This window comes from Odontesthes bonariensis, chromosome 4 (genome assembly GCF_027942865.1).
Source record: "Odontesthes bonariensis isolate fOdoBon6 chromosome 4, fOdoBon6.hap1, whole genome shotgun sequence".
Classification (NCBI taxonomy): domain Eukaryota; kingdom Metazoa; phylum Chordata; class Actinopteri; order Atheriniformes; family Atherinopsidae; genus Odontesthes; species Odontesthes bonariensis.
The window spans coordinates 6,239,388-6,263,334 of NC_134509.1; the positions used below are offsets into that span (position 1 = coordinate 6,239,388).

A 23,947-nucleotide genomic window follows, 5' to 3' on the forward strand; every position below is an offset into this window, starting at 1 on the left:
GACGTCTTTTTATTATTTTTTCGATCTCATCCTGGAAAAGTCAACGTGCGCCACCCTGCGGCAAGAAAATTAACAGCAGCGAACACACGCTAGAACTTGCAGGGTATATTGGATATTTCAGCTATTGTGTAATTTTAGTAAAGTTCACTGGAATACTCTCGTGGCATGTTCTCTGTGCAATGTTCATGCCTGAGGCCAATTATGTTGTTTTCTGGGAGTGAAATCCATCATGTGTACAAAATAAACTAAAAAGAGTCATTCTCAGGCCTTTCGCTTGTCTTTTTCAGTTTCTAATTTATTTATTTCTAACTTATTCTCCCCTTAAAAAAGTCATTAAATGGAATTGAATAAAAAATAAATTCATTACATTTTATCAGATTTGGAGTTTTATAGATTCAAAGACAGATTAAAAAAGAGTGTGTAAGTATAAAAGCTTGCAAAAATGTGCAAATTCCATTTAAAAAACAACCCAAAAAATATCAACATGAAACAAAAATTAGTCCATATTTGAATAAATACGATATTTTGCTCCAGCAAATGCATAATATGTTGCACAGGAATGCTTTGATGAGTTGCTGTCGTAGCGCTGATGAAACAGTGATGGTATTATTTCAAAAGGCGCTGCATGTGATGTTCAGGGATCTTCTAAAGAAACAGCAATCTCAGCTGTTACAGGAACGTCTGTGCATCATTGGAGACAGCTTGATAAAACATGCCCGAGTCACTTCCCCCGTCTCAAAGTGGCTTCATCTACGTAAAAGTGAAAAAGGGTTTGCAGTGAGGGTTCAAATATAAGTTTTCGGGATGGAATTTAACATTAGTACATAAACACAAGACGACATCTGCATTGTATCAGGTGGAACAACATTATCGTACTAGCATAGTCCTCCGGAGTCATGGGTTGAGAGATGACTCTTCTAAAGGCCTCCATCCACTCTCTCTGCTCCTGCATCTGTTCACACATGAACACAAACTGCCTCCCCGGAGTCTCCAGTGTGATCCCGCAGTGCCACCTGCCTCCCCTTGTGCTCCGGCCGCTGCTCTCTGACACGGAGTAGCCATGGTTTTCTGTGCCAATGAAGACAGCGCCCAGCTCTGTGGCATCCTAACGAGCACCACAGAGGAAGAAGAGCACAACTGTAACTGACGTAGGCCTTGGATGTTTTGTTTGTTGCTCAGGCTACATGTTAATTTGCATACAGACTCATACTCAAAACCCATCTGGGGACACTTAAGATAAGATGAAATTGATATCTAAGAAGAATGCATTCAATGTTATATTCTATCAACTGAGATCAAATCACAGTATTATCGTTTTGCGTATCAATATATCAATGCAGCATCTTTTAAAATCCTGACTGTCATCAATACTGCTCTATCACAACACCCCCAGTTGAAGAATGTGACTGTATGAATTTAAATCACTGATGTGTGAAAATAATGACTTTTCTTGCACACTTTACTTGTTTTCTCTGTTCATTACCAGTGAAGATTTAAAATACAGAAGCTTCCTGTTCATTGAGCACAGTGTGAACCACCTCTTCTTGAATGGTTCCCGTTGCTGAAAAACACAAACGCACCAATTAGTCCAATTAATTTGGCAGATAAACCAAGGGTGAATGTTCAGAAATGACATGATGAATAAATGCACTTGAACGGACCGTTGGGCCAGTTTTCTCCATGTAGCCCTCCTTCAGGCAATGTGTTGATATCTGGGGTATTAACTGTGGAAAAGTATCGATTTAGTGACGCAACCAGTCATTACAAATGTAAACTTTACGGGTGACGGCGTGCCTATGTAATATCGACAGGTAACGACTATTTAACATTTTTGTGATACTTTTTTTTTTAACAATTTACTTCCAAGTGTACGAGCAGAAGAGTAGTGTGTGGTGTGGCAGATAAAAATCCTGCCTATATGCAGGTATTCAAGCAAAGATGACAAAGACGAAAGAGCTCTCTCAAACAATGAAAAATAAAACAAACACAGGCCGATACAACAAGAGGAACGCCCACCCACAGCAATGATATATGGATGTGGTTCTGTCCTATTGTTGGTTTCTTTGAAATGTCAGGCCATTCTGAAGAGAACTGTGATAACATCAGAGTGTAATCTAAAACCTATGAATCATTGTCCTTACCAACAAGCCCACGATGCCATAATGTTAAATATAGAGTACAAGCTCTTTCATTTCTTAGGCTTTGTAAATCGTAACACAATGAATGTCATCTGTTCTGTACCAGGTCTTAGAATTAGGAAAATGCAGCTTCAGATGAACAACACACACATATTACACTGTGCGTTATTTATTTACCAAAAGCTAAACCAAAATGCATAAGTGGTGTGTGAAAACTGAGTAAATCCTCACTGCTTCCATAGGAATTAGGAGAGTAAGTAGCAGCCAGGTGCTGCTAATTAAGCGCACTTGATTAACTGATCATCAGCAGGTGTGAGCATCTCTTATAAAAGCAGAGGTTTTTGGCAGTTTGCTCGTCTGGAGCATTCAGATATGTGTTTGCTGCTGTCCAGCAATCTGGAAAGGGTTAAATAGTAATAGCGGAACAATTTGGAGCCCGTCATTTTACGGGAAGAAAGTGGAACCCATTCGAGATGGTGGTCAGTCTGCCCAGAAGTGGAAGCAAGTTCACCAGCAAGTTTCAGGTTGCACAATTCTCAAAGAAACATAACAGAACGTTAAAGTTCATTGACTGAACAAGTAGCCTACGAAGCCTCGTCTCTGACAGCATCGCGTACATTTGCCAAATTGTAACGGAACAAACCACAATGTCTGGAACAATGTTTTTTGGACAGACGAGACCAAAGTAGACATGTTTGGCCATATGAGCACAAACACCTCATACCAAATGTCAAGCTCCGGTGATGGGGGACAGATGATTTGGGCTTGTTTTGCAGCCACAGGACCTGAGCACCTTGCAGTCACTGATTCGACAATGAACTAGTCTGTATACCAAAGTATTCTAAAGTTTAATGGGAGAACATCTGCCTGCCAAATGTTGTATGAAATAGTCATACGACAGGTCAACGATCCAAAGTAAACCAACAAATCTGCAACAGAATGAGGGAAAAAGAAAAGATTCTAGGCATTGCAATGGACCAGACAAAGTCAAAACCTTAGTCTAACTGAAATGCTGTGGTGGGACCTAAAGAGAGCTGTGCATAAATTAATGTCTTCGAACCTCGATGAACTGAAGTAACATTGTAGAGAGGAGTGGACCAAACAATTCCTCCACAGTCACGTGAAAGACCGATAACATCGCCCAGAAATCAGTCACTTCGGGAAGTTGGTACTCACAATTTATATGGGTTGCACATAGTTTTACATAGTCTTTTTCATTTTGGCCTAGTTTTTGTCAAATAGATCATGAAAGTGTAACATGTCATGCATTGCTGTTCATCTGGGACTGTATTCACCTGATTCTAAGCTCCGATAAGGATCAGATGTTTTTCATTTTATCCTGAAACATAAACTCTTAGAATTAAAGAGGGATGTAATTTATTATTCACATTACTGTACATCCCAATCAAGTAGCATTTGGGTTGGATGTTTTTTTCTGGAACATATTTTGTTGGAATTAAAGCATAGAGTGGCAGCTGTATAACCAACAACATACTGTAGTTAAAAATCATTCAAATAGGCATTATTCAACTCTTTTTGACTGCATTAATTGACTTGATTTTCCATTCAGTTCCATTCAAATCACCGGAAAATCTTCCAGGTTGAATAAACGTGAAGGCAATTGTATGTAATAAACTTCAAAGAAAATCTGTCTCACGTCATTGTTTTGAAGAGTTGGGTGTTTCTTCAGGAGGTATGCCAAGCGTGTAGCCCGGATTGCGTTGAAAAAGGATACAATCGCCTGGAAGAGGTCAGATATAGAAGACTATATCAGAAAGACGACAACATAATCTGCTTCTGTGTGAAAGTGTACAGTCTGCCTGAACAGTTTCATAGTCTTTAATAAAACTACGTGGGAGTGTACAAGGTTTATCAGGGGTGTGGGGTTAAATAGGCTAAGATCAGGTGCAGGATCCAAAGCTAAGATTTCTACATGCACTAATGCTGTGATATGTTAGAAGCAGCACTGTAGCAGTTGGCTTCACCTGCCCATCCTCGTGGTAAACAAATAGGTTCCTTGTACGTTCATCCTCCAGATAGGAGATCTGCAGACCATGATTATGACCAATCTTCTCTGGCTGGAAATGTGCACTCAGATCCTTCATGCTGATGACAGATTTAGGAGCCTTGGACTTAGTTTAAAAAGATAGAATTGAGTGAGACTACAGAAGAAAAAAAAAAGATGGTATATTACTGGAGTAGACTGTGAATTACAAAGAGCAACTCACATCTTCTTTAATGAAGTATCTGAGGGTGAAATCTTTCTGTGACAGCAGAAAGATCCTCTTAAGAAATTGCTTGTTGTCTTTGCCCTTCTTCCAGAGTGTTGACTCAAACAGATCTGGGGTGAATACATCAAACACAGTCATGTCACAAAGACGGTACACCCCCTTTCAATTCTAAGGTTTTACATATCAGGGCTACATGAAACGATCATCTGATTCTTAACAAAGTCTTAAAATGAGGTAAAAACAGCCTCAGGTGAACAGCAACACATGGAAACCAAGCCAAAATGCAGAAGTTTGTGGGCACTGGGTTGAGTGCCCACAAACAAACACCTTGAGTCTTTTTTTTTTTCCAATCCATGTTGTTGTAGATTTGGTGCTGTGCTGAGGATCATTGTCCTGTTACATCGGTTTCAGCCAAGCTTTAGCTGCTGGACAGATTGACTGGCGTTTGACTCTTAAATACTTTGATATACAGACTAGTTCCCGGTCGACTCAATTACTACAAGATGCCCTGGTACTGTGGCTGCAAAACAAGCCCAAATCACCCCCCTTTCACCACCATGCTTGATAGTTAGTCTGAGGTTTTTGTGTTTTCTTGTATTTGGTGTGGATTATGTTCAAACACTTTTCTTCTCATCTGTTCAGTTTACATTGTTTCAGAAGTCTTGTGGTGCCATGTGCTTTTTAGAGACAAGAGACTTTGTCCTAACAATTCTGACAAACAAGCCATACATACTCAGTCTTTTTTCTAATTGTACCGTCATAAACTTTCGCATTTGATAGGCGAACTGAGACTAGTAGAGTACAGTTGGTCATTATGATATAATATAATTAACTTAATATAAAAATTTATATAATTAACTACAAATAGTTTAAAACAGACCTAATAACCCTTCCCAAACTGATGGGCAGCAACAATAGCTTCTTTTGGATCATTGCTGATGTCTTTCCTCCTTGGCATTATGTTAACACACACCTGAATGCTCCAGGCCAGTAAACTGCAGAAACGTCTGCTTTTATAAAAGTGGTCAATCTTGCTGATAATTAATGAATCAAGTTAATTTGATAACCAGCACCATCTTCATTCCTATGGAAGCAGTGGCGATAGTTTTTAGTTTTAGGCAGTTTTTCCACACAAACTGCTTCTTGATTTTGGCTTAGTTTTTGCTGAATAAGTAATGAAACAGGGAAATATGTCACGTGATGTTAATCTGAGGCTCTACTGACCTACTTCTAAGACCTGGTGAAGACCTTTTTTTTCTTAATGGTGTTCTGATATGTAAAAGCTTGGAATTGAGAGAGATCATACTTTCTTTTTCACATGACTGTATATTATGATATAGAGATAAAAAAAAAAAAAAGAGAGACTACCATGCAGCTTATGATCAGAATTGAAAACAAGTGCAAAATAATGTGCATTTCCTTGTTGTGGCGGGAAAGTTACCTGAGGTATAAGCTTGTAGAAAGTAGTTGTTTTCTCCTGTGAATTCTCTTCGTTCATACTTTGCGCGGATCCATTGATCTTTGAGAACACTGAAAGCAAAAAATCCCATTCAGATTTCTTTGTGGAGCTAAACACACAGCCTGCTGTTGATGAGTGGTTTTTTTTTTTTTTTTGGACTGGTAATGGCTCGACCTCTGTATTCAACATTCACACCTCAGTAATGTTCCTCTTTTAATATGTGTAACTTAACCGTAAGAGGTGATCGAGTGATAAGTGCGGTGACAGGCACTCACACACAGTCTTTTTGTTGCGGCTTATAGAAAAAGGCTGGGACGCACTTCTCAAAAATGGCTTTGGCTGCAGAATTCCCCCTCTCTTGCATGAACTGAAATCACAAGATATGAGTGTTAAAGGTCATTTAGTATTAATAAACTTCCCTAACATTAGGGTTGATTACAAGTAAATCATGCATGACACAAAAGGACATATTTACCTATCTACCCAAAACTAAGCATTCTGAATTCTGATTAAGAAAAAAAAACACAGTTTAATAAAGGAAGTCACTTTCAAGCAAATGCCGAAAAGCTTGAAAAAAAAGACTACTGTGCAAATTTAGACAGACAGACAGAAATGGAAACTGAATAAATAGTAAATGCACGGTACTGTATTTAAAACACTGAATACCTTTATGAGTGAATCCTCCCAGTAATCTAGCCGTATGGATTTGACTTTGCTGACATTGGGCAAATTACGATGCATCCCTGAACAGTTCAGGCACACAAAGACACCAAGAGTGTACGAGGCCCAGTCAGGCTCTGTGAACAAAAAGGATCACAGTGGTTTAAGAAGGTTAAACACAACTGTATAAAGAATCATTTTTGTTTTTTATAATGCCATTGTCTGTCTCTTCCTTTAACACAAGCAAACACTGTAAAAACAGTCTTTCTGGTGATAAAGAGTCGGGAGTTATAAGGGGAACAATGAGGTCTTACCGCAGATATATGCAGCAGCCACTGCTTCCTTTTACAAAAGTTTATTACAAAACGTGACTTGGTTAAAGAGAATCTAATTTCGGATATCGTTTAAAAACATCACATGACTCCAACCTGCTGTTTACCACTATTACATTTTCATGAACATTTTAATTCACATTAAAAAAGCTAAGCAGAAGTCAAACAATCTTAATACAGTACCACAATTCAGTGAACTCACCAGGGGCTGCACAGTCAGCACACAAGTTGTTTCCCGGCTGCCGCACCAAATCCAGCAAGATTTTGTGATTTCTTCCCAAAGTAGCCATAGATGAAGATTGTTCTATCTTCTATCAAGACTGACAGTCGAATCCAAACAAAATTAGCCTCTGGGTTTTAATTCCATGGTGATTCCTCACATTGGTACAGAACTCTTCTGTACCAGAAGAGTGAAAACACTGTTTCTTGTCACTGGCCCAGTATTTCCTCTTACCAAGGCAGCATCATGAAATATATTGTTCTCTACACAAATGCAGAGGTCCAGAAATAACAGAGAAAGGAAGTGAAACAGACGTCACTCTGCGACAGGGTAACTGACTCTTTGTACACGCTGATTGGCTCAAAAAAGAAGTTTGACTGGTGTCGATGAACTGATATCATGTTGGTTGACGTTCACAGAAGGTGAACTGTAAATTGTTAATAGCAGTTTTGCAAGAATTTTAAAGAAAAATTATGTAGCTCCATGTATTGACGTGTTATGCCTCTATTTGCAAGCTTTACATACAATATGTTGTTGTTTTTTCTTTTATCTCGTTTCTTTTTTATTATTACAGTAAAAACTCAACTTGGGTATGATTCAACACCCCTCTCTTCATTCATGTCATAGGGTTAAATAAATATGCTAATATGGCTAATCTCTGCTGCCTGCCAGCAGAAGAGGAGGAAATTATATTCTGTTTTGGAGAACTGAAGCAACATTGAATTTGATATCTCTCTCTTCGTTTAAACGATCTTGTTAGGTTATATGGGAAACTTGCGTTTTAAACCATTTTTCACTATTTCACTTTTTTAGCAGATCATGCTGTGCTTGCTAGTGACATTGGGGCAGCAGGATGCTACAGCACTGAATTTCAGGCCTCAAAATTGTAAATGCACACACTCTGTGTCTACGAAGCTATGCTCTCGGACATTGTGCAGAATCAAGTCTAGCACTGTCCTGATGGAATAAAAACAAACCTTCTAAATGCCTTTGTATTAGCAGAACCTTCCCACATATACAAGTAACCCATGCCAGGGAAATCAATTCAATTCAGTTTTATTTATATAGCGCCAAATCACAACAAATGTCATCTCAAGGCACTTCAATAATACAGTCCAATTCAAGCCAATTGGATTCCAATTCATTGCAATCATAATCCAACCAAATCCAATTAATTAAATTCAAAATTAGTCCAATTCACACATACAGAGCCAATTCAAAAACAATTTCCTAGCTAAGGAAACCAAGAGATTGCTTCTCTTTGGTCCATGCATGAGGCGACTGTGGAGAGAAACGACTCCCTTTAACATGAACAAACCTCTGGTAGAACCAGAACCAGGAAGGGTGGCCATCCGCCTTGACCAGCTGGGGTTTGGGAGGACCAGAAAAGAGGGGACAACAAACACCACAACACCATTCAAAGGATACCTGTTGAGACAGGAAAACACAAGTTAATGACAACAATAATGCCAAATGTACAGAATGTCATATGAGAAATTAAGTGGGGAAAAAAAAGAGAGCAAAGTGAGGAAAGGTGTGACATAAGAGGCCCCCAGCAGTCTAGGCCTGTAGCAGTTTAACTATGGGATGTTTCAGGGTCACCTGAGCCATCCCTAACAATAAGCTTTATTAAAAAGTTTTGAACCTAATCTTAAAGGTAGAGGGATGTCTGCTTCCCAGACGTATACTGGCAGCTGGTTACACAAAGGAGGGGCCTGAAAACTGAAGGCTCTGTCTCCCATTCTACTTTTAGGAACTTTGGGAACCTCAAGTAAACCTGCAGTCTGAGAGCGAAGCGCTCTGTTTGGAAAATATGTTAGTTAGCTTAGTAGATGTATATAAGTATAATGTAAAGTTAAAATATAAGTAAAGTAGGCCTCTTACAGCAGGATGAGTAGATTTTTACAGTAGGTTTTACTTAGCTAAGATGGTGAAGCTGTAGTAATACCACTAAATCAGTAGTTAAAATGTCATAAACTTGAATGCAAATGTATTATTAAAACCTCAACTCAACTCAACTCAACTTTATTTATAAAGCCCTTTAACACAGCCGTGCTGAAACAAAGTGCTGTACATGAGAACAACACGAAATACAAGGCATAAAACACAAGAACAATGCAAAAACAACAATAATATAAAACAATAAAAACAATAAAACAATAACAAAGCCAGGGAATAAAACCTAGGACATGATTAATATTAAAATAACTATATAAGAATAAAACAAAAGGTAAAATAGAAACTCAAATATACTATGCTGTAATCAATACTACATGCATATGCAAAACTGAAACAGAGGACTCTTTTAATCTGTACAGCACTTGTCACGATTATACCTCCCTTGGAGTTCCTTCTGTTTCGACATATACTTAAATCAAAGCTGAGATTTTTTATCTTTATTGAAGGTCTATGATTTGTTTCATTTCAAACTAAAGGCTCCGAAGCTACTGAAATACTTGTGATATAGGCTTACAGTACATGTTTCCATGCATTTTGGTATAGAATCAGTGCAGAGATACAATAATGCGATTGAGCCAAGTCCTAATGTCAAGATGCAGCCAGTAGTTGATCACGTGACCACTTCCAATGAGAAGAATTGACATCTATCCTGATGTTAACAATGTATCAAAATAAAAAGGTGCACCTGCCCCTCGGCAAGGAAGGAATCAGAAACAAGATTTTGTGTTTGAACTCTTCACACTCTCATACACTAAGTGACGCCGTGCACCTTTGACTTTGTTTTACCATGGTCGAATAAAACAGGGAAGAAATCCTCCGGAACGAATGCGAGTGACGTCACTTTCTGTTTCACGCCGGACGGTTGAACCGTCGGACACCAAACAATCTCAGGGCAAGGTTGTTAAACTTACACAATGCTGTAACGCAAAAGACTGAATGTAAATTTAAATGAACGATGATGTGGGTCGTTAGGCGGATCCTGTCGTCGGTCGTCCAGAGAGGTTAGTATCTGTAGAAAAACTAATAGTTTTATTACTTGTTTTTTTTTCTTTTTTAGATTTGAATCCAGTGACAAGCAATGTAGCTAGGTGGCTACAAAGCAAGTGTAACACACTTTAGTGTCTGAAGTATCCATTTTAGAGCGTTTTATTTTGTTTCCCACACATTTTAGCTTGACGTGTGTTTTCAATAAGATAAAAGTTAAAGCAGTCGCGTGCCGTGTAGCCTTCTGTCTGATTTCAACACATTTCTGAGACGGCTCCCTCGTTGCTCTGCAGCTCAGTGTGCGGGACAGCCCGGGTTACTCCGTCGCCCCCGGCATGGCTCCCTCCCTGAACTGGAGCTGCGTTACCTCCAGTGCACATGTTGCTGGAGGAGCCGGGTCCCCGTGGCAGGTTTCGAGACTATGAACGCCACTCTCACCACTGAGCCCTGCAAGGAGGGCGACAGCAGAACCCTGGACGCCTGCTTCACCTCCAAACAACGAGAAGTCATCCTCCAGCTCCTCAATAACGCCGCCCAGTCGGAGCTGGACAGCATAAAGCTGCTGAGAGGTCGCAAGTCGCTCAACATAGTCGACTACAGAACCAAAAATGGACCCTTTAAAACCCTGGAAAGTGTGGTGAATGTGCCGCTGCTGAAGCACAAAAGTGCTGTCACGGTCTTTCACTCCATTCTCAACCCGGTTAAGGAGAAGAAAGTGAAGATACAACTGGCTAAGTTTATCAGGCCAGAGGTGGACAGGTCCTGGTTGGAGGTGAGTCTCTGCTCCTGTGTATGTGGTTAGTGGTCACCACTATGCACCTATATCTTTAACACTCTACAGTCCTAGTTAGAACTGCAGGATTTGTTCAACATGGCTGTCTTCAAACCAAGATTACTCAAGTGACCCCTTTTGTGTCGGATTGCTGATCCCTTGTTGTAATAGTCTTAATGCTAGTTTGTGTTAATGCTTTTCAGCTGTGCATTAAAAAGTGTTATGGAACGTAAAGGAAGGATAATTTGCTACCATCGCATGTCACGGCTCTGCATTTGTTTACTCAGGATGCCAATTCCATAGTATCAATAGTATGTGGGACGGATAAAATCGCCTGGGCACATGTGGACCGTGGAATGATGGTATTGGATTGGCAGCACCTTGTGTGCCCTAATTTCTTGAAAGGGCCGTACATGGCATCTGCATATTTGAATGATGTGAGTACATACACTGTAATACTTGTGAACTACCATGTTGCCTTTTGATTTTGTTCTTAACTCCTGTCCAACTAAACGGCATGTTATTTCTCTTCTCTGCTATCAGGTCTCATCAGTCGTGGGCCTCCTCCCACCAGCGGACTTCTACTTAATAGAGAAACCCTCCATCTCAGTCCAGAATACAACTCTGTTCCCCGTCATGGCCCATATGAGGACCGTGGAGGCCATGCTGTTTGCTCTGCTGGAGCCCAAAATGTCCCCGCCAGAATCCAATGTTCCTCCCAGGTTGGAAAACAAATTAGATTTCAGTAAAAAATGTAGTTAACTCGACCTGTAGATACCTGAATGCGTGGTCACTATTGCGTCAGTTAAATTTAATTACCACCCTTCATTGGTGTGTTTTTATGGCACCAAAGTTAAGAAACAGTGTAACAAAGTGCTCAACTTTGTTGACACTAAAGGTATGGAATGGGTTTAGTTGGTAACCTAATGCAAAGGAAATTTTCAATCTAAAAAAACCCACCTAGGTATCTGTCACCCCACCCAGACCTTTTTTTTTTTTTCACAAAAAGGGGATCAGGAAGTCTTAGTATTTATTTTAGAGAACTGAGGTTGGCAAATTAGAAGATATTTTGCAAGCTTGCTTTTTGTCATTAGTGTCACTTCCCCTCTCATTTTCTGGCTGACACGAGGCTGATTTAAAGAGACAATAGAGAACCTTCCAACTATGTGCTTCAGACTCATTTTGAAGTACACCAACCTTCATTTTGCACATTTCTGAAGCTGCCTTGTAGTACCTGGGGACTCAGATACTGCAGCCCACAATTTTTGTTTCCAGCCCAGCGTACACTGTACCCGAAGTCTTCACAGTAACGCATCAGGCCAACAGCTAGATAACAAAAACCCTTTCCTCCCCAGCTGTGCATCAAAGGTGGTTGAAGAAGTGGTTGATTCAGTTTATAAAAAGCACTGAAACATGTTTATGTGCTCCAGTCAATAACTTTAGTGGTCCGTATCACAACTAACCTAAAATACGCAATACAAGTTATTACTTTGTTGTTATCTCAGCTTAATAGATGAAGACTCATCAGTTCTATTGTAGACTGGCAGGTCTTTTGCAAGTGTTTTTTTTAATTTTTTTTATATACCACTAATATCATAGTATATAAAAGTATGTAGTCTTATTTTTGTTATTCTTGTTTTTGCCCTGGAACATTGCCCTACATTTACATATTTGTCAGCCTCCTCAGCTTGAAAACAAATTTTCATGTATTGGCTGTGCGTGTGCAGGGCTCAGACATTTTTTTTCTCGACGGTGGCGTCACAAACCAAAACCGTTGGGGAGCCAAAGAGCAAATATTTACCAGATTCTCCAGTAATGCCTTTCACAAGTTTATCAACTGAAATAAAATAGTCAGACGGAGCCAACGGGGTGCATACACCGAAAATACAAGAGATGTGCCTGGCGGTCAGTTACAGCTCGGTGCATAAGAGCTTCACTTGGAACTATATCCAAGTTATTATTTGTCATATTTGCTTATGAAGTTTATCTTCATGACATTTTGTATATTTTAAAACAATTGCTGGGATTATTTATATATGATAATTTAATCAGTGACTGCCAACAGTCTACTACATTTTTAGTGACATTTACTACCTAATGTGCTCAATCTGAGGTTAAGCTTTTCAGCTTTGCTTTTACTCCTGCACATTTTAAGCCTCGGAAACAGTAGATGCATAAATAATTCCGCCTCTTTCCTCCGCAGGGTTCTCAACATGATGAGGACCGCCGTTGGACGCCACTTTGGACTGATGGTGGGGGAGTCCCGCACCAGCGGGGCGCAGGCGGTGCGGCAGCTGATGACCGAGTCGGTGACACAGAAGCTTCCCAGGATAAACTTTCCCCGCGAGCTGCTGGTCAGATACAGGCACCACTTTCAAATGGGAAGCAGAAGAGGAGGGGAGGAGCTGTGCGACGCGTTGCTTCAGGCCTTGACCTTCTATGAGCTTCTCGGCGAATCTTCCTCTTAGATGCTTCCTGGACTAATTTCACGCACAACGTCATGCTACCTCCTGAGCTGCATTGTCAGCCCTTTGGAACGTTCATGAACACATTCGATGGGATTAATATTACGTAAAAAAAAAAAAAAAACCTGAATGTTCCCTTACCTAGAATGCTGACAAAGTATTTTTTTTTTTTTTAAGTCAGTGTTTGCCATCTACCTGCTGTCTCCTCACTCCTGTTGGTGTGTGTTGGAAAAAACTTTTAGTGGATTAACCCCCCCAGGTGTTACACGGGTGTCACCGCGTACCCAAACCAGGACCGGAACCATATAATATATAAAAATAGATATTTATTAGCATTTCACAATTGCACTAAAGTGGGAATAAAACCTGATTTCTCTTCTCAGCTGCAATAAATTCATTTTGACAATATTTCGGTGAATGGTTCAATAGTTCTTCCGATCGTTTCTTAAAGTGAAATCTTCTGCCAGGAGCTCCATGGTTGATTTTGAGAGGCCCAAGAGTGAGCTGCTCAGGTAGTTCTGACACCTGATGAGGGGGATAAATCATTAGAATTTCACCACAAAGGATGGACGTCAAATTAAGGTACCAAGTCAAATTTTTAGGGGTCGTTTTAACTAATAATTTAATACTTGGAGCAAATTATTTACTCCAACAATGACTTAAAAGATTTAAATAACACTATTTGTAATTGATATTTAAGGTTTAATTATGATGTACATTTCCATCATTTTTAAACGGCACAAATTCTGAATGATTCACAGTCTGAACTGAAGACCTCTTAAAAAGGAACACGTATGACATCAGGGCCACCTTGTTGGCTCTCCTTTTTGCTGCAGTGCACGAGTGGAGCGCCAGATGGAGCGAAGGAACGGCATGTAGTCCACGCTGATGGCCTGTCGGTTCCCCAGCAGGCTGTAGCCTTTGCTGCCGTGCACCATCCTGCTCAGTCTGAACCTCCTCTGGGACACACTGGAGAGACAGGTGCAGATGTAAAAGACTCCAGCACAGTTGTAATCGCCCCCCCCCCAAAAAAAAAAACAAAGATCGCTGAATAAATAATGATGTAGGAAGAAGAAAGAAAATTTGGTAATACCCCAAAAACCATTGGATAAGCATCACAGCTTGTAAATACTTTTCTGTATCCAGCTAAGGATCTTGTTTGTTTAATTCGTTCTGCTAAAGTCTTCCAGTATCTGGAATACCACTGTTCCTGCTGCATGGCATTGTTGAGAACAGCCTCAGCCCGTTAGAGCAAATCAGTGTCAATTTAAAACTCTTGGAGTGTCTAAACCACAGAATGGTGCCCCCCCTTACTTTAAACAAGTAAAAACAAACCAACTCATCTCGCCTAAAATATTGATTTGATTGTTTCGTCTTTAACTTCGGCCTTGAAGAAATTTCGACCAAACCTTTTCATGCTGCTGAGAGATTTAAAAAAAAAAAAAAAAAAAAGGAGGAAAAGAACACAACTGAAGCTTTAACGTCCAAATGACTTCAGAAAGCTGGAGGACTCGACTGGACTATTTGAATCAGCGTTCAGATGTTAAATGGAAGAGCACGCTCACCATGGTGCACACAGAGGTCGAAAAGTAAAGCTGAGGCTTTGTCTTTCAGCAGAGGCACGTGTGGTCCGTCTCTCCCACCGTTTGTCCTCCAGGTCTTCAGTCCAAGTCTCAGACACTCTCCGCCAGCAAAGGCGACAGCCCAGACCCTCCACGGCAGCCTTAATATCCAGAAGCGTCCCTTGGCTTCTACTGCCGGTTTCGTCCTCGTTCACCTCGTCCAACAAACCGTCCTTTATCGCTGCTCCTGTCCAGACAAACGTTTCGGGCATCCGTGAACCTGAAACAAGCGGCCCTGCACCTGACAGGGTGGTGTCAACATACGACATGAGATCATAGAAGTCCTTCAGGGCGTCTAAACAGTCGGTTTGCCCTTTGTCTGCCTTTTGATTAGTTTGTTCGCTTGAACTCTGAGCTCCAGTTGGAGTTGCGTTTGATGATGATGTTGTTCTTTGAGGTTTGTTGGTCAAACTGGAAGACGACTGGGCGTCACAGACTACGGGCTTCTTTCGGCTCAGCCGGGAGCGACTACTGACAGATGCGCCGTAGGTCACACGAACCTCTGGACAAATATTTCTGTTCAGCTGTTCGGTGTGAAGATACCTGCCAGAGGGTCGTGGCTCGCTCTGCGGCCAAGGATCGGATACTTTGTGCAGGCGCTGTGCCGAGGTTCCCTTGCCTCCGAGGGACAGAAGAAGCTCAAAGTTTGAATAGAGAAGGGGAACGCCTCTTCTCCAGCTCTCGGATAGGAGTTTCAGGAGCTTGTTCGTGCCCATTTCAGACCGGGACCCGTGCTGAAGAATCAAAGACAAACTACTGAGTGGTGAGGAGCGTTTGAGGGAGAAAAGATAAGAGAGTAATGGGAAGATGGGGAATATACTTGCTTTTAAAAATTCCAGAAGGTGGTGTGGGGTTACAGCGTAGAGACCCAACATTTCAGCAGAGCAGCCTGTTTGGTACGGAGGAAGCTGCGCGTCTGAACCGCTTCCTTCTGCGGCTTCTAAGTCTGCATGTGGGAATAAAAAATAAAACAAAAGTGCTGGAAATCTGTACTATTGTACGGAGTTATTTAAACAACAATATTACACACATATTGTACTTTGCAAGAGTTTTGAGCCAACCCCTTATTTATAGACCTATAGCCAGAAAAAAAGTTTACACAATTCTAATGAGCTTGACAATCAGTATTTGGTCTGAGCACCTTAACTCTCCAACTCAGCCTGAACCCTCTTAGACGAGCTTTCTTTAAGGAGTCTTCAGGAATAGTTCTCCAGGCTTCTTGAAGGACATTCAAAGCTCTTCTCTGGATGTTGGCTGCCTTTTGCTCCCCACACTGCTTCAATAATATTGAGGTCCAGGCTCTGGGGAGGATTCATCACCCTAAAACCTGTCGCTATTTGTCTTCAGTCCACTTCTTGTGTCATTTGGCATACCTCAGCCTTTTTTCCCCGTTTCCCTTTCTTAAGTTTGGCTTCTTGACAGCCACCCTTCCAGGGAGACCGTTTCTGGTGAGGCCTCGGTGAACGGTAGATGGATCAGACGTATCTCTCAAGTCCTGTACCAGGTGTTTGTCCCCCCCATTTCTTCAGGGTGTCCCATTAAAAAATGTTAATCTGCTTGAGCTAATATCTTTAAGTAATCGTTTTTGTCCTCTACTTGTTCTGTTTCCTGAATTTTGTTTTAATGCCACATGACATGGATATTCCAGGTTTTCAGCTAATAGCAACAGCTATATTTTCCATCTTCCATAAATGCAACTAAAGAAATGGGAACAAAAATAAGTGTCCTTGCGACAGGCTGCTAGTAAAAAAAAACAAAAAAAAAACGCCTGAAGATACGATTTAAAATGGGTTCTCTAAGTTGTCTGTAAAAAGTTTAATCCCTTTAATTAGGTGCCTTTTTCTTGAATGATTTTTAGGTCAGCGTTAAGTGGCTTAACATACAGCAGCCGATCATCGAATCTTCATATGAAGACTTTACAGTTTACAGCTAACCCTTAGGTCATCTCCACTCAAAATATGGTCTCAATTTAGGAGGCAGAACAACTTGAGGGAAACTCTTTTGATTCATAACCCGCTGTGTAACAATCACAACTTCTTACCAGCCAAATTGGACCAAACCTTTGTAGCATGGCATAGTAAAGGGATCATGAGGTTTGGTGAGCTGTACGTAGATGGAACCTTTTCTAGCTTCAATGATTTGCGTCTCAAATATGACCTCCAACAAAAGGACCTATTTCGCTACTTTCAAACCCGTCACTTTGCTAAGAGCCATAGCCCACCGTTTCCTAACCTTCCCACTAAGTCACTTGTAGATTTAATTTTGGAAGTTCCCTTTTGGCTGAAGGGTTTTACAGCACTTTCTTACACAAGGATCATGTCAATGGACAATGCCAAGATGGACAGGATCAGATCTGGCTGGGAGAAGGAACTTGGAACTGAAATCTCAGAAAAGCTTTGGACTGCAGTTCTGAATAGAGTGAATAGTAGCACCTCCTGTGCAAGACTGGGTCTGATTCAGTTTAAGGTGGTACATCGCCTACATTGGAGTAGAGCGAAAATATCCTCCTTTTATCCAAATGTCAATAGCAGTTGTATCAGATGTCATGCTGGTGTGGCAGATCTGACACATATGTTTTGGTCTAGCCATAAGCTATCTGGGTACTGGTCGGCCATATTTGACATACTGTCTAATGTCCTTGGAGTTACTTTACAACCTTGTGCAATGAATTACATTATTCGGTGTACCAAATGAGGACATAAGCTTGACTAAGAAGCAACTCAACATCACAGCATTTGTTTCTTTGCTTGTACGAAGACTAATATTGCTTAATTGGAAATCAAATATCCCACCCACTGCAGCACAATGGCTAAAAGATGTTATGTTATTTTTATATTTGGAGAAGATTAAATTTGCAATAAGAGGCTGAGACAAATTTCAGTCAGTCTGGGAACCTCTTCTGTCATACTTTAGTAATCTTCAAGAACTTCCAACACACTGATAGACTAAGCTAGAAGATGTCAGTAGTCATTAGAGTATTGTGGCTTGAGCCCATTTATTTGTGTTTTAATTTTATTCAGGTGTATCTAAAACTTTAATTCTTATTATTATATTGGTCCAGTCGGGGTTGGTGGGTGTTCTGTGTGTTTAAGAAAAAAGAAAAAGATAAATCTTATGTAACCTTACCGATAAGTCATTGTCACTACTCTTGTTTCTTTTTCTCCATAAAAAGATTTTAAAAAAAAAACAACAAAAAACAAACATACAGCAGCCGAGTGTCTGAACAAAAGCTTTGAATGACCTTCAGAAAGCCTGAAAGGACTAGTGCTCGAAACCGCTTTAAAAGCTAACAAGAAAGTCTTGCTACTCGGAAGCTAAATATAAAGAAACGAGGGGTGGCTTTCTGCATACTTTTTGCACAGCGCTGTAGATTTTTGACAGGGAAGCTTACGCTGTGGACAGACCGATTCTTTGGGGAACCCTTCAGTCTGAGATGCTGATCCTCTGCCACTGTGGACCCAGAGCTGCAGCTGCAACAGGCAGCGTCTGACATCACCACCGGTGAGTTTCAGGAGGCTGCTCGCATCGTCATAATCCAGTCGAGCGTTCTCAGCCACACACACTAGCTGGAGGTAACTGCATACATTCACCTTTAGATAGATGGAGTATGTTTAGGACAATCTGGGTCACAGTGTGGTTGGGGGGGATCTTTTTTTTGGGGGGGGGCACAAAGTGCTACTACCAGACACATACAGGCAGTTTCCACTGAAGCTAGAAAAGGATATCAAGGCAACTCACTGCTGATGGAGCTTTGAAGACAATTTCCTCCAAGCTGCAGTCAAATCTTTCTTTGAAGGATGGATCTAAGGAAGACAGTCGTTGTTCATCACAGGTGAATCACAAAATCTCAAGTGTGTCATCACGCCGCCTGTGTGTAGTGGATTTACCACTTGTGGTCAGAATAACTGGCCTTCTGGTGGTCGTCATGAAAGCCTTGATGGCCGCGAGGAAACCGACGTCCTCCTCAAATACGATATCAACCTGTGGGAGCGGACAGTCAGCTGAGAACAAAACATCTGGTAACTTCTCACAGCGTGGCGTCACCAGGTGGTTTACCTCTTCAAACAGAATGAGGGAGGTGGCGGTCTTTTTGCTCCGTGGCACCGTTGGATCCCGGTCGGGTGGTGATTTTCCAGCTGGGGACGTGCCACCAAAACGGAAGTGATCTGCCTTGTCCCTCATCCTGAAGTAGTGAGCCAAAGTGACAGCTGCTGGTTTAGCTTTCATCTTGCGGCCTGTGGTGCTGGAGTTCCGCGCTGGCCTCTTTTTTAAGGTGGTGGTGGCATTTTTAGGACATGCCATTTTTCCTGTTAAAGAGAAAAAAAAAAAAAGAAAAAACAGGCTGAGACTGATGACATTATACAGGAGTCAATTACAACAAGTTATCCCGTTTAAAGGTGGTTCTACGGGCTAGTTTTTGTTAAACAAATAAAGATGCAGTCAAATATGTTGTGTTGCTGTCTGAGGCTGTATCGACCCAATTTTAAGATCTGTTGAGGACTCACTGAAGTTTTGTTCTAAACGAAGGAAAGCAGTGAAACGGGGTGTGCTTGTTTTTTTTTTCTTTTTCTCTTTCCCATGGCAGTATATGGACAGACTGAGCCGTCCTCATCTACTGCATCCTACCGGGTAAAGCCTCGGATTTGAGAGTGCAGCCGCTGGCCGTGTAGTTGCTGAAGTACGCTGGTTTCAGCGGGTCTTTTCCTGAAATCTCCACCAGGTGAGATTGGGTCGCCTCCTTCAGCTGGGACAGAAGCTGGCGGCCGCTGCGCTGTGAGGAGCTGTTCACCTCAAACACCTTAAATGGGATAGAGAATCAAAATCATCTTTTTCACGTTTTTGGTGTTAGTTCTGAGTCTCCCCGCTGTGGGGAGTACACACGAAGTGCCAGCAAGTGTCAGAACCTCTGTTTCAAGTACTCCCTCTTTTTTGAATTGCCGCCAGAAAATGGGCAAATCCGTGTTTGAGCATTAAGTGACGTATCTTTTGGCGCATTCGCCCCCCCCCACAGCTAAATCCACAGCCACCCCCTTTCAGACACGCCCCTTTGGCGAGAAACAGAAACAGGTGTGCCTTCCAAGGCTGTGAAAGCAGACTACGATCGTTACATATTCTTCCCCCGGAAAGCAATGTTCGCGATCAGTGGCTTTTATTGATTTTTAACAGCATCCCCAGTACATACAACCGCCGACTTTTCCTTTGCTCTGCGCATTTCACAGAGTACAGTTTCACAAACCTTGCACGATTCAGAGCAGGCTTCAGTCGGAATTTAATGCTCAGTAGAGGTTCAGTTCCGACTTTGCAACAAAATCAACCCCAGCAATCAGTACAGCCTGTAAAGCCCTATTCGGACGGGACTAGTTTAATGGGGGGACCTGGGGTAAAGTAATAATAACCGGGAAATCTAGTCCCGTCCGAACGCGCCATGTCAGTAAAGATAGCGGAGTATGTCGGTAAACTTTGCCGAGAATTCTACCTCCTGTGAAACGGTCCGGAGTATCTACCATAGGTAATACTAATCCCATGCGAATGCGACCTTCGGTAATAAGTACGGACTATGCCGTCACATCCTTTTAAAGAGAGAAACAATTAGGTGTCTGTTTGCAAACATGGAGGTTCTGGATGAAGCGCTGCTTGCAAGCACGCATGGTCGGCGCCATATCTGTTTACAGATGGGGTTTACGGAAGTGAAATGAAGACGTGCATGGCATCCAGGATGTGACGGTTGTGCGTAACCAACAACTCCTCCCATGTTAGATGAATAGTACAGGGATTTCTTGTCCCGTCCGAATTGGTCATTTCTTCTCCCTGGCGTCGTCTGGTTAACCAACATTACCATACGCCCCCCCCATTGAACTAGTCCCGTCCGAATAGGGCTTAAGTATTACATTTTATTTTGTTTTAAATGTGTGCTGTGCCATATTCCTGTTGTAAGAATTGCACGTTAGCTCTGGCTTGTTCATCTAAAGGGAATGAGCTTTCTTTTCAGTGAGAGCAAGGGCAGCCAATCAAGCAACGGCAACCGAATAGCGCCAACACCTACCTGCATTTCATAATGAGGTTGCCAGATAAGCTCTGAAACGACGCCAATAAGGGCAAACGAAGCATTCTAAACCCAGCATAGTAACATAGCTGTTTCAGAGCCTTTTAGGCAGGTTCTGAGCCATTACAGACCCAACCAATTTTTTTTGGGCTACATATCACATCACAGAACAAGGATTAATGCCCCATTCAACCTTTCTCTATCACCTTTAAATGGAACGGGAAGAGAAAAATTCAACTGGGACTTTAATGTCAAACCAAGCCATCCATTTTGAGTGAACATTAGGCTCTTCACTTGTTTTAAAGTAAAAAAAAAAAAAAACAGCGTTGAAACTGTCAACTTCAACTGTGAGCCTTTAGAGCTCCATCAGCAAATTCCCACCTTGAAGCCGAGTTCCTGAGCACAGGCATACACTGTGGCAGTCTTGCCCACGCCCGAAGGTCCTGTGATCAGCACGGTGTTGCACAGTGGCTCCTGGCCTCCGTTCCCTGACCCGGCTTCGCCCTGGAAGTCTCCACAGTCCCATGAATCTGCACAGGAGGAAGGTTTTTACTATTCAGTTCATTTACCGGCTCTTTTTACACACTTCATCCTGTTCAGGACTGGAGCTCATCACAGCAGACCCCGTCGGTCCATCACAGGACCAAACCGACAGAATTTCCAGTTCTTACCATCGCCGCCTCCTTCTCGTTTCATTTCCTCCATTTTCCTCCTCTCATCGCTGTCGGCTCGGAGTTTCCACTTCTTCAACCAGCTGAACTCCGGAGGAAAGGATCCGATGAAATAAACAAACAAGAGGAATTATTATCCTCGTGCTTATTTTAAGTCTAATGTAACAGTGGAATAGTGCAGCTAAGTAAAATCCACCTGAGCAGTTTAGTCACAGAGGCAGCGTTACCAATGACTTCACTTGACTGTTTGGGACTGTACTTGTCTGTCCAAAGCACATCTTCAACATAAGAATCTAGACAAAAAAAAAGAGATTATTTTCTCCAATTTTAAATGGGGAATAAAAACCGATGAGTATGTGAAAAGCTCTACCTCTGTGGGCGGTGTCAGAGCCTTTGAGTAACCCAGAGTCTGGCACACTTTGCTGCTTCAGCCTCAGCTTACTGCCTCTGGCCTCTGTGAGGGCAGACCTTTCCGGGACATCTTTTCCTGCCAGGTGACGGTGACCCATCCCGGCCTCTGCAGAAAAACTACACCTGGGGCGCTTCGGTAACCTCGCAGCAGAGATCTCATTTTCCCGTTTTCTCTTCTCTTTTAAGGGGTTCTGCGAGGAATGTGGGTGCAAAGAGTGTCCTGCTTTGGAGACAAAAGGAAAGCATAGCGGTGAAACGGTTAAAATGACGCACTTTGCCCACCCAAATAGGTGCAAAGCCAGACTGCTAAGCAGTGTTGTATAGTAACGAAGTAAAAATACTTCACTACTGTACTTAAGTATATTTTGGAATACTTTTTTACTTTCCTTGAGTTTAAAATCTTTTGACAACTTTCACTTTTACTTCACTATATTTCCGAACTTAATTGCATACTTTTACTCCAATACATTTTCATTGTTCGGTTTAGTTACTTGTTACAAAAAAAAGAGAGAGAGAAAAAAAACAGTGTTTTGACCCCATGCATGTTATGCCTGCCCAAAGACGTGGAAATTCTATCTTACAGAAACTCCCCTTTTTTAGGTTTTAAGGTAGTTTTACAAAAAAGGTTTTCCTCTTCAGATGCCAGATAAGCTGCAGTTCCCTCCCAATTCTTTTTTTCTTTTGTATAATGACCGGTTGTGTGTGCACCTCCTATAGCTTGTGAAGTACAGTAATCGTAACAGCTTTTTTTCTTGGTGATGTTGGCCGCATTTTCTGTACTGAGTTATTTTATTTATTTTTTAGAAAGGTTTACAAAAGGGGTTTCAAACTGGACTCCCTCCTCAGATGCCAGATAAGCTTCAGTTTTCTCCTATTTTTTTCTTTAAATTTTGTTTATAATGATGGCAATAACAGTAGCAGCCTCTTTTGTTTCATTTTTTTCTTAATGGTGTAATGTACGCCTCATTTTCAGCACTGACCTTACTTGAAGAAGAAAAACTTAAAGGTTCACAAAGTTTGTATTTTCTGTCTAAACCTGGTCTAAATTTTGCCTGCACTTGGTTGTGTGTAGATTTTAAGTGTATTTGACTTTCAAAGTTTACCAAAATATAAAAAATGTCATTCAAACTGCATTTGCCTTGTTTACTTTTTACTTATACTTTTCATTACATTACTTAAGTACATCTATTTTTACAGTAATTCTCATACTACAGTACAAGACGTTTCGGATACTTTAAGACTTTAACTCAAGTAACATTTACCAAAGTCATATGAGGTTGTACCTGTACTTTTACTTGAGTGTGAGATTTCAGTACTTTATACAACACTGCTGCTCACCTGCAGACTCATCCTCCTGCAGCCTCTCACTCGCTTTCTTCTGCAACGCACTGAACACAGTTTGGACCGGAAGTGCGGGATTGGACGTTTGAATTTCTTCCAGACAGCTGTGCAAAGCTGAGGCTGACAGCTGAGCTCTGCAGCTGGACACCACGCGCCCCTCTTTCGACGTCAGGTGGGACGCTGCGGGTGAACTTTCAAGCACGTCATTATTCTTAGGGCCCCGCGCTGGTTTCTGCGTGGCTTCGGCTCGTTTATCTATGCTCCAATCAGAGTTTCGTTTGTTCGTCTTCCGCTGTGTGAAAATTGGTGCAATTTTAAGGCCTTTTCCGCACGGGTTCCTCTCCTCTCTCGCAGCCGTTGGACGTCTCTCCTGTGTGGTTTCGTCATCAGTGCAGCTCGACTCTGACACCAACACTATCACCTCGGACGTTTGCGCCTGGTCTTTGCCTTTGGACAGTGTTTTCTTGACTTTGTTGCTCCGTTTGAGTTTGTTTCGCATTGTAAAAGTCTGAAAACTCACGAGATACGTGGCAGCATTTTGGATTTGGCGCTAAACTATCAACTCAATACGAAGCGCCAACGTCAATTTGTGCGACGTCAGTTTTAGGCCAAAAACGTTTTTGATTTTTAATACGGAGT

The 23,947-nt window shown here is 41.6% G+C and overlaps 3 protein-coding genes across 6 annotated transcripts; 1 reads left to right on the forward strand and 2 right to left on the reverse strand.

The window, feature by feature from the left end:
• Positions 1 to 321: 321 nt before the first annotated feature.
• Positions 322 to 7,311, reverse strand: LOC142379209 (arf-GAP with dual PH domain-containing protein 2-like). 3 transcript variants are annotated; one of them, XM_075464352.1, is made up of 11 exons: positions 7,023 to 7,311; positions 6,495 to 6,625; positions 6,149 to 6,195; positions 5,811 to 5,899; positions 4,367 to 4,479; positions 4,124 to 4,270; positions 3,796 to 3,879; positions 1,662 to 1,724; positions 1,484 to 1,561; positions 877 to 1,105; positions 322 to 750 (listed from the first exon to the last, which is right to left on the reverse strand). In XM_075464352.1, exons 1-11 carry the CDS (start codon positions 7,108 to 7,110, stop codon positions 722 to 724), a joined length of 1,098 nt encoding a protein of 365 aa, XP_075320467.1. In that variant the 5' UTR covers positions 7,111 to 7,311; the 3' UTR covers positions 322 to 721. The 3 variants fall into 3 exon arrangements, with proteins under 3 accessions (XP_075320467.1, XP_075320465.1, XP_075320466.1); XM_075464350.1 differs by having other exon boundaries at positions 6,104 to 6,195; XM_075464351.1 differs by having other exon boundaries at positions 1,464 to 1,561; positions 6,104 to 6,195.
• Positions 7,312 to 9,865: 2,554 nt separating this feature from the next.
• On the forward strand, positions 9,866 to 13,628 carry tefm (transcription elongation factor, mitochondrial). The gene is made up of 5 exons (XM_075462645.1): positions 9,866 to 10,000; positions 10,277 to 10,755; positions 11,043 to 11,192; positions 11,299 to 11,477; positions 12,959 to 13,628. The coding sequence occupies exons 1-5, from the start codon at positions 9,955 to 9,957 to the stop codon at positions 13,221 to 13,223; spliced, it is 1,119 nt and encodes a 372-aa protein (XP_075318760.1). The 5' UTR covers positions 9,866 to 9,954; the 3' UTR covers positions 13,224 to 13,628.
• atad5b (ATPase family AAA domain containing 5b) lies at positions 13,420 to 23,862 on the reverse strand. 2 transcript variants are annotated; one of them, XM_075462642.1, is made up of 13 exons: positions 23,306 to 23,862; positions 21,927 to 22,187; positions 21,753 to 21,849; positions 21,557 to 21,639; positions 21,267 to 21,415; positions 19,469 to 19,640; positions 18,899 to 19,149; positions 18,730 to 18,823; positions 18,581 to 18,645; positions 18,234 to 18,432; positions 14,786 to 15,788; positions 14,031 to 14,189; positions 13,420 to 13,745 (listed from the first exon to the last, which is right to left on the reverse strand). In XM_075462642.1, the coding sequence occupies exons 1-13, from the start codon at positions 23,805 to 23,807 to the stop codon at positions 13,643 to 13,645; spliced, it is 3,138 nt and encodes a 1,045-aa protein (XP_075318757.1). In that variant the 5' UTR covers positions 23,808 to 23,862; the 3' UTR covers positions 13,420 to 13,642. The 2 variants fall into 2 exon arrangements, with proteins under 2 accessions (XP_075318757.1, XP_075318754.1); XM_075462639.1 differs by having other exon boundaries at positions 21,927 to 22,190.
• Between the last annotated feature and the right edge of the window lie 85 nt (positions 23,863 to 23,947).